This window comes from Camponotus vicinus, unplaced genomic scaffold, assembly GCF_025532165.1.
Source record: "Camponotus vicinus isolate PSW18456_S1 unplaced genomic scaffold, iyCamVici1.0 SCAF_14, whole genome shotgun sequence".
NCBI lineage: Eukaryota > Metazoa > Arthropoda > Insecta > Hymenoptera > Formicidae > Camponotus > Camponotus vicinus.
This window is the reverse complement of record NW_028141950.1, coordinates 14,238,415-14,248,993: the sequence shown is the minus strand read 5'-3', so window position 1 is coordinate 14,248,993 and position 10,579 is coordinate 14,238,415. Positions and strand designations below refer to the sequence as shown.

The following is a 10,579-nucleotide window of genomic DNA, read 5'->3' as shown; positions in this document are numbered from 1 at the left end:
TTTGTAATGAACTAACGTATACTCCTTTCTACATCAAAAAGAATTTGCACATTTCACCTGACTTATTATCGACTTAGACTAAATATAATTGAAAGCGAACGCAAATAGTTTTATCGAATCTTTTTTGTGCATATTGTATATATATATATATATATATATATATATATATATATATATATATATATACATATATATATATATATACAGGGTGTCCCATTTTAACTTGGACAGTAAAATATCTCAAAAACTAAGCCCAGCAAACAAAAATGTTTCAGACAAAAGTTGTATGGTTTCGAGGGGGACATAAGATGGTACCATTGGTTTGACCTTGAAGAGTTATTTGAAGGTCACATGAAGGTCACATTCAATTTCTTAAATGGAACCTACTATTTGTCATTGCATATTCTTGTAGCTTATCTCGAGAGCTTTCCAAAAACACTATAATTAAGTTAGTTTTCATTAAGTACTTTTTGAGTTATGAGGCTTGAAATAATTTCTTAATTTTACATAAACCGTAAAATATTCATTTTTCGATTATCTTACCTTAATACTTTTACAAAATAATGAGAGGAATAAATTGGTGTAAAGAAAAAACATAGTTGTTTTTAAGAAAAAATATGGAATTGTTAATTGCAAATTACATATTTTTTTCTTCAAAACAACTATGTGTTTTCTTTACACCAATTGATTCCTCTCATTATTTTGTACGTAAAAGTATTAAGGTAAGATAATCGAAAAATGAATATTTTACAAGATATTTTACGGTTTATGTAAAATTAAGAAATTATTTCAAGCCTCATAACTCAAAAAGTACTTAATGAAAACTAACTTAATTATAGTGTTTTTGGAAAGCTCTCGAGATAAGCTACAAGAATATGCAATGACAAATAGATTCCATTTAAGAAATTGAAGGTGACCTTCATGTGACCTTCAAATAATTCTTCAAGGTCAAACCAATGGTACCATCTTATGTCCCCCTCGAAACCATACAACTTTTGTCTGAAACATTTTTGTTTGCTGGGCTTAGTTTTTGAGATATTTTACTGTCCAAGTTAAAATGGAACACCCTATATATATATATAAATTATATACAATTAAAAAACTGTTAGTGATCTTTGTATCATGATTTTTTGTAAGGTATGCACTTGATCAAAACGTAAAAAATTGTTACGTCATTCAAGAGCTACCTATAAGTCTCACTTAATTGGTATTGTATATGTAACTGTATAAGAATTCTTTATGAATAAAAATTGTTGTAGAAATTGAGGAAATATTTATTTATTTATTTGAAAATCTAATGTATTAAATATAAAATATATTTATTATTGTTTTATATTTTTATTTATTCTTTTATTTCTACAAATTGAATATAAATATAAGAAATACATAATAAGAAATAGAAATACAATTCATATATATATGTGTATAATATTCTGCATCTTTTTTTATATAAATTGTAAAGAGACATGCCCACAAATCTTTTGATAGGATATATTTTACAACACAAAATAATATGTTATTAATATTTAAGAACAGCTCTCAAACTGCAACAGAAGTATATTATCTTATAATACATATCTTATAATAATAAAAAATAAGAGGTAATTTTATAGCATTTTAATATCATTTTGTCGATATTGTCTATCTTATATAGGGTGTCCTAGACCACCCGTACACCCCTTTTCTTTCAAAAACTAAGCATTTTAGAGAAAAACGTTTTCGACAAAAATTGTATGGTTTTGAGGGGAACATAAGATGGTGTCATTGGTTTGACCTTGGATGGCATCGTTAAGGTGAGGTCAAGGACACCTTTAATTTCTTAATGGAACCACCTATTTTTTATTGCATATTCTTATAGCTTATGTCGAGAGCTTTCCAAAACACTATAATAAAGTATTTTTTCATCAAGTACTTTTCGAGTTATAAGGTTTGAAATAATTTCTTAATTTTACATAAACCATAAAATATCTAGTAAAATATTCATTTTTCGATTATCTTACCTTAATACTTTTATGTACAAAATAATGAGAGGAATCGATTGGTGTAAAGAAAACACATAATTGTTTCGAAAAAAAAAATGTAATTGTTAATTATGTATGTAATTGTTAAACCAATGACACCATCTTATGTTCCCCTCAAAACCATACAATTTTTGTCGAAAACGTTTTTCTCTAAAATGCTTAGTTTTTGAAAGAAAAGGGGTGTACGGGTGGTCTAGGACACCCTGTATATACATAATATTACATAATAAATTCTTTGAAAACTTACCAATTCCCTGAATGCAATACATCAAAACTTTCATTAATTTTTTCAAAAGGAAAATTGTGAGTAATAAATTCATCAAGAATCAACTTTTTTGATAAATATTCTTCTACCAATTTCGGTACGCTTTGCTTTGATTTCCATCCGCCAAATGCAGTACCTTTCCATACTCGTCCTGTAACCAATTGGAATGGTCTAGTACTAATTTCCTGTCCAGCTGCAGCTACTCCTATTATTGTGGATACACCCCATCCTTTGTGGCAAGATTCCAATGCAGCCCTCTAAAAAATCAATCTTTTATAATGGAATTACTTATGCCCTAATGAGATTATGGAATAAAATTTTCCAAACACTTACCATAGTATTTACATTTCCAATGCATTCGAAGGTATAATCCAATCCTCCATCAGTCATCTCGATTAACACTTGTTGAATAGATTTATTATAATTTTTAGGATTAATAAATTCTGTACATCCAAAAATTTTAGCTGTAAATAAATACAATCTTTATAAAATTTTATTATACATGGAGTTTAGAATCTTAAGCAAGAATTAAGAAAAACATAGAGATATATTTGCACATTAATTATTATAAAAAGTTTATTTCAGTGTTATTATTATTAATATATCTTATATAATATATCTTATTAAATTATTTACCTTGCTCAAACTTAGCTGGATTAATATCTATTCCAATAATACGAGATGCACCAGATTTCTTGCACCCAAATGCTACAGCAAGACCAACAGCTCCTAAGCCCCATATAGCACAAGTACTTCCAGGTTCTACCTTTGCAGTATTTAAAGCTGCACCATAGCCTGTAGATATTCCGCAACCTAATAAGCAAACTTTGTCCAATGGTGCTATCGGATTAATCTACGATATTTGTAATATATTAAGTTTTTTCCGTATTTTTAATAAAACATTTCTCTATATTAACTAATTATATATATATGTATATATATATATATATATATATATATATATATATATACATATATATTGTATATATATTGTATATATTAGGTGCTTTCCATTTACATCAAAACTCAGATAAATCTCACTTCTGTCTTTCTTCAACATTCATGTTAAAGAAAGACAGAAATGAGATTTATCTGAGTTTTGATGTAAATGGAAAGCACCTATTGTAAATACCTTGGCGAGAGAAATATCAGCTACCACTGTATATTCAGAAAAGGTAGAACAACCCATAAAATGTGCAATTGTTTGTCCCTTACATGTGAAACGAGATGTACCATCAGGCATTAAACCTTTACCTTGAGTTTCACGAATTTTGCTGCATAAATTCGTTTTCAGTGATTTGCAAAATTTACAATTGTTACATTGGGGAATATAAAGTGGTATAACATGATCACCTATAAATATTTGCAGAATTAGAGAAATGTTAATTAAATATAATGTAATCAACGTATGAAATTAAAAACTGATTATGATATTATTTGTAATTTATAATATAATTTATGATATAATTTATAGTTTATTAAAAAAATTCTTTATAAAGATTTAATTAAATTTACCAGGCTGAAATTCAATAACATCTTCTCCAACACTTTCTACAATGCCACTGCCTTCATGACCAAGTATGCAAGGAAATATTCCTTCTGGATCCAATCCATCTAAAGTATAAGCATCTGTATGACAAACTGCTACAGCTACCATTTTAATTCGGACTTCATGTGCCTTTGGTGATGCTACCTCAATCTCTTCTAAAGATAAAGGCTCCTTTTGTCTCCATGCTACAGCAGCTTTACATTTGATAACCTGAAAAATAAAATAAAATAAATTAAAATTACTTTACTTCTTTACATTTGATAACCTCAAAAATAAAATAAAATAAATTAAAATTACTTCTTTCTATATAAATTATTAAATATTAACTACAATAAATATTAAAATATTTGATTAAATTAGAAAACTGCATAATATGATTGTGGTTTATTTTATAAAAATTTTCTCATATGTCAAGTTTATATATTTTTTTTATATTAAAATACATTAAGTAGGAATTTTTTAAATATTTTATGGATAGATAATAAATACATTTTAAGGAAAACTTAAGGAAATATTATAATTTTATTATAATTTTAAGGAAATATTATTTTTTTAAATATATATTTTTTGTGCAATTTAATATGGAAAAAATTAAATTTATTATAATATACAGGGTGACCCATTTTAACTTAGGCAGCCAAATAACTCGAAAAATAAGCAAGATAGAGAAAAATGTTTTAGACAAAAGTTGTATGGTTTCGAGGGGGCCATAAGATGGTATCATTGGTTTGACCTTGAAGAGTCATTTGAAGGTCACGTGAAGGTCACTTCAATTTTTTTAAATGGAATACCCTATATATTTTTGTACATTCTTGTAGCTTATTTCGAGAGCTTTCCAAAACACTATAATTAAGTACCTTTCCGTTAAGTACTTTTTGAGTTATGATGCTTGAAATAATTTCTTAATTTTACATAAACCGTAAAATATCTTGTAAAATATTCATTTTTCGATTATCTTACCTTAATACTTTTATGTACAAAATAATGAGAGGAATCAATTGGTGTAAAGAAAACACATAGTTGTTTTTAAGAAAAAATATGGAATTGTTAATTGCAAATTACATATTTTTTCTTCGAAACAACTATGTGTTTTCTTTACACCAATTGATTCCTCTCATTATTTTGTACATAAAACTATTAAGGTAAGGTAATCGAAAAATGAATATTTTACAAGATATTTTACGGTTTATGTAAAATTAAGAAATTATTTCAAGCCTCATAACTCAAAAAGTACTTAACGAAAATGTACTTAATTATAGTGTTTTGGAAAGCTCTCGAGATGAGCTACAAGAATGTACAAAAATAAATAGGATGTTCCATTTAAAAAAATTGAAGTGACCTTCACGTGACCTTCAAATGACTCTTCAAGGTCAAACCAATGATACCATCTTATGGCCCCCTCGAAACCATACAACTTTTGTCTAAAACATTTTTCTCTATCTTGCTTATTTTTCGAGTTATTTGGCTGCCTAAGTTAAAATGGGTCACCCTGTATATTATCTATAGAATAGAATTTGCAATAGTCTAATGTAATAATTTTGTCTTTCCTTTTTTTTAAATATATAATTGCTTACATTAATGATATTAATTTCTTCATATGTGTTTATTATAAATTATTTTATATTAAATTGATATATATATATATATACAGGGTAGGCCATTTTAATCTACGCACTGAAATATCTCAAAATCCATAAGTTTAAGACAATAATGTTTCAGACAAAAGTTATATGGTTTCGAAGGGGCCATAAGAGGGTACCATTGGTTTGACATTGAAGAGTCACCTGAAGGTCACGTGAAGGTCACCTCCAACTTTTTGAATGGGACACCCTATATGCTTTTGCATATTCTTGTAGCTCATCTCGAGAGCTTTCCAAAAACACTATAATTAAGTTAGTTTTCATTAAGTACTTTCCGAGTTATGAGGCTTGAAGTCATTTCTTAATTTTACATAAACCATAAAATATCTAGTAAAATATTCATTTTTCGATTATCTTACATTAATACTTCTATGTATAAAATAATGAGAGGAATCAATTGGTGTAAAGAAAAAACATAGCTGTTTTTAAGAAAAAATGTAGAATTGTTAATTGCAAATTACATATTTTTTCTTAAAAACAACTATGTTTTTTCTTTACACCAATTGATTCCTCTCATTATTTTGTACATAAAAGTATTAAAGTAAGATAATCGAAAAATGAATATTTTACTAGATATTTTATGGTTTATGTAAAATTAATAAATGATTTCAAGCCTCATAACTCGGAAAGTACTTAATGAAAATTAACTTAATTATAGTGTTTTGGAAAGCTCTCGAGATGAGCTACAAGAATATGCAAAAGCATATAGGGTGTCCCATTTAAAAAATTGGAGGTGACCTTCACGTGACCTTCAGGTGACTCTTCAAGGTCAAACCAATGGTACCCTCTTATGGCTCCCTCGAAACCATACAACTTTTGTCTGAAACATTTTTCTCTTAAACTTATGGATTTTGAGATATTTCAGTGCGTAGATTAAAATGGCCTACCCTGTATATATACAGGTTGTGCTATTTTATTTTTGTCAGTCAAATATCTCGATATTACTTAGTTAGAAAAAAATGTTTCAGACAAAAGTTGTATGGCTTGAAGGGGGCCATAAGATGGTGTCATTGATTTGACCTTGGATAGTTTGAAAATCATGTGGAGGTCACCTTCAATTTCTTAAATGGAATCCCCTCTTCTTTATTACATATTCTTGTAGCTTATCTCGAGAGCTTTCCAAAACACTATAATAAAGTATTTTTTCATTGAGTACTTTTCGAGTTATGAAGCTTAAAATAATATTTCAATTTTACATAAATCATAAAATATCTAGTAAAATATTCATTTTTTTATTATCTTACCTTAATACTTTTATGTACAAAATAATGAGAGTAATCAATTGGTGTAAAGAAAACACAGTTGTTTTTAAGAAAAAATATGGTAATTGTTAATTGCAAATTACATATTTTTTCTTCGAAACAATTATGTGTTTTCTTTACACCAATCTAAAAAAATTTGTTATTGCTTTTAAAAAAAATTTATTTTATATAAAAAATATATTGTGTTTAATAAGATTCATTAAATACAAGAGCATTTTATTTTTTGTATGTCTTATATTTTCTATGATATCAAGATAACTTTGAATTTTTTAAAAGATATTTCATATTCCTTTTTAATACTGTGTTGTCATTGAAATAAAGACAAATTTAATGATCTGTAATAAAGTGACTTTATCCAAAATGCATTATTTCTTTTAACTTCTATGTTTTCATTTAATAATCTGAAATATTAATAATGGTTAATTCTTATATTTATAAAGTAATTCATATTTGTTAAGTAAAAATATCAAATTAATTTAAAATTATAACATTACTTCAGTAAATCTCTAAATCTGTATGGCTGAATGGTGCACATGATAAGAAAATATGATATACAAACATAAAAAAAGTTGATATGATATGCTGACTTATGATAACTGACAAAAAATATTGTGCATGTAGTAACTCTCTATGCAAAGAAATTTACTAGTCACCAACATCCATTGCATCATACTCTTGAAAATTTATTTAAAACGTAAAAAAAATTTATATATTCTTTTAAGAACTTATATATTCTTTTAAGAAGAATAATATTCTTTTGTAGAGAAAACATCCAAGAAATGAAGTAGCAAAAGTTGCTGTTTTAGTATATTCCATAGCCATGTTTTGAGAGTGAAGGTCATTTCAAGATCATTTTCTTACAAATCATTAAATTCTAAGTCATTAAAATCTATTCATTGGCTATGAAATAATACTAAGAAGAATATAGATGTCAATTAAAAAATTTAAAATTATCGTATATGTCAAGACTTATCTTATATTTCGAGAAAAAAAATACATGCACATAAAAAATGAAATATATTTTTGTCCAATGAGTCTCATCAAATACATTTCATATAAAAATTTTTATTTTAAATCAATAAATAACAAATTATTTTAGATGGCAATTATTATTGACTCTTCCACGTGCGTGCGTGCGTGCGTGCGTGTGTGTGTGTGTGTGTGTGTGGTGTGCATGTGAGAAAAAGTAATTTCCAGCTATATACTTAGATATTTTTTATCAAAATGTTAATAAAATAAAAATGAAAAAAATGAATTATTTATATATTTTATATATATATAATTTTCATTGTCTTTTTTCATTTTTATTTATATATTCATTTTCTTATTTCTATATATGAGTGGTCTAGATGTCAAGTATATCGCCTACAAATATACAAGTCCATCAAAATTTGATTTTGAGTTAATAGACTCTAGATGCAAATAATGAGATGTACTATTAATCAATAACTACATTAAATTCTCAAACTTATTTTCAATAACTACATTATTTCTCAAACTTATTTTCCAGACTTGTGTGTCGCATTTGACATTCGAGCCACTCATACATATAAAGCATATAAATTAAATTACCTTTTTAGCCGTGTCTGACATTATAGCTTTTTAAATTTATTATATATCTGTTCTAGTTATAAAATGCGTTTTGTTTAAAATTAAGCAACTTCTATAACTTAACCTAGCACCAATTATATAAGATAAAATCCAATATTACTGGCAACTAATGTGATAAATAATAATAATAATAATAAAAATAATATAATATTCTTCTCTAAGTCCTCATAAGAAAAAGATTAAACATAAAGTCAAATCGGGATAAATGTCACACACGAAAATATATCAACGTTCACCACAAGAGATGACAAACTCGAATAACGAGCAAACTCAGTCACTCATGGCGCGATCCCATGGTGCGGAACATATGCGCAATGTGGAATTGGCGGAACGTTCATGATTGGTTCGACTCTTTTTACGTTCGTTCCGCCGATTTCTATACGCAAATTTTTAGGGTGCGTCCCGATGGAGAAAGAAATAGCGGAACGGAATAGTAACGGAAAAGTAACTATATGATGGCTAACCAATCAGAATGATTCCGTTCCGCCTTTACGTGACCGGGTTCCCCATGGCAAACATTTTACGGAACGGAATGAAAACGGAAATTATGTACTACATAATATCATCATGTATTACATAGATATATCATGTCTGTGATAACCTATAACCTGGTGAAGCAATTTATTGAAATCACGTGTAATAAAATAATTAACATTATGTTATCAATAATTAACATTATATTATATAATTAACATTAATATTATCATTAATGATTTTTTAATTAATTTTATTATTAACGCGACATGGTAAATATTCATTATATTATATTAATACATGATGACATTATAACGGAATGAAAACGGAAATTATGTAGTACATAATTTCCGTTTTCATTCCGTTCCGTAAAATGTATGCCATGGGGAACCCGGCCATGTAAAGGCGGAACGGAATCATTCTGATTGGTTAGCCATCATATAGTTACTTTTCCGTTACTATTCCGTTCCGCTATTTCTTTCTCCATCGGGACGCACCCTTAGGCCCTATGTATGCAATAGAGAAAATATTAAGCATAAATATTAAATATTAGAAATAGGAATTATTTTTAAATAATAAAATCAAAAAGACTCTGTGATATAGGATCTGATATCTGATTTCTATTCCTAATATTTAATATTTATGATTAATATTTTCTCTATTGTGCGAAGAGCCTTACGTATTTATAACAATATATATTTTTATTTTTAGGAACAATATAAGTGTGGATATTGCAAGTGGATATTAAAACCTGAACAACTCGCACAGCATTCTTGCTTCGCAAATAATCTAGACTCACTAAATGTTATGAAAATGTTTTTATTAACTGAAATAAGAGAATGGAAATGTAGCCCACAATTAAATTGGAATAAATACATTCGAAGAAAAAAATTAATTAAAGCCATTTTAATATACAAACATTTAAAAAAAAAAGAAAGAAAAAACAATATACGAAGAATTTGGGTTCGATCAATTTTTAATGAACAAAAAAGATATCAACAAGGCGATAGTAATAATTTGATCAAAGAAATGGCAAATACTGCTCCTGACAAATATTTTGAATATTTACGTATGAATACTGATTCATTCACTGAATTATTACGGTTAATTGAGCCAAGTATTACAAAACAAAATGTTGTCAGATCTTCAATACCAGCACATACACGATTAGAAATATGTTTACGATATTTGGCAACAGGCGACAGTATGCACTCAATTTCATTTGCATTTCGAATTGGACTAAATACAGTGTCTAAAATTGTGATTGAAACATGTCATGCTATTTGGAATAATTTAAAAGATAAAGTTTTTCCTGAAAATTCAGAAAATGTATGGCTACAAAAAGCAAATGAGTTTGAAAAATTGTGGAATTTTCCAAACTGCATTGGTGCCATTAACGGAAAACACGTTGTACTTCAGGTATATAAAATTTGTACATTAATATTTATTTTGTTATATTAATAGTTGGTATATTAATAGTTTAACTTTATTTTTGCATTTTTCAAATTTTAGGCTCCACCTCATAGTGGATCAACGTATTATAATTACAAAAATGCTCATAGCATTGTACTTATGGCACTCGCTGATGCCAATTATTGTTTTACTATCGTAGATATTGGTGCTGAAGGCAGACGAAGCGATGGAGGAATATTCCATGACAGCGAACTGAAGCATCAATTACAAAATAATTACTTTAAGTTACCAAAACCAAGATTATTTTCAGAAAACAGTGTACCATTACCCTATGTTATAGTCGG

At 27.3% G+C, this 10,579-nt stretch overlaps 2 protein-coding genes across 4 annotated transcripts in view; one reads left to right on the top strand and one right to left on the bottom strand.

Moving 5' to 3' along the window:
• The window catches only part of Cow (Proteoglycan Cow), a 319,843-nt gene extending 310,116 nt beyond the window's left edge, over nucleotides 1–9,727 (top strand). Inside the window, exon 10 of the mRNA XM_083088339.1 lies at nucleotides 9,534–9,727. Within this exon, the coding sequence (XP_082944465.1) occupies nucleotides 9,534–9,544 (11 nt within the window). The 3' untranslated portion in view covers nucleotides 9,545–9,727. The remainder of the gene's footprint in view (nucleotides 1–9,533) is intronic.
• On the bottom strand, nucleotides 1,319–8,653 carry Fdh (alcohol dehydrogenase class-3 Fdh). 3 transcript variants are annotated; one of them, XM_083088343.1, is made up of 8 exons: nucleotides 8,310–8,652; nucleotides 5,620–5,717; nucleotides 3,802–4,045; nucleotides 3,419–3,639; nucleotides 2,923–3,139; nucleotides 2,620–2,750; nucleotides 2,269–2,543; nucleotides 1,319–1,544 (listed from the first exon to the last, which is right to left on the bottom strand). In XM_083088343.1, the coding sequence occupies exons 3-8, from the start codon at nucleotides 3,941–3,943 to the stop codon at nucleotides 1,520–1,522; spliced, it is 1,011 nt and encodes a 336-aa protein (XP_082944469.1). In that variant the 5' UTR covers nucleotides 3,944–4,045; nucleotides 5,620–5,717; nucleotides 8,310–8,652; the 3' UTR covers nucleotides 1,319–1,519. The 3 variants fall into 3 exon arrangements, with proteins under 3 accessions (XP_082944469.1, XP_082944466.1, XP_082944468.1); XM_083088340.1 differs by lacking the exon at nucleotides 5,620–5,717 and having other exon boundaries at nucleotides 8,310–8,653; XM_083088342.1 differs by lacking the exons at nucleotides 5,620–5,717; nucleotides 8,310–8,652 and adding an exon at nucleotides 6,496–6,531.
• Nucleotides 9,728–10,579: the final 852 nt, after the last annotated feature.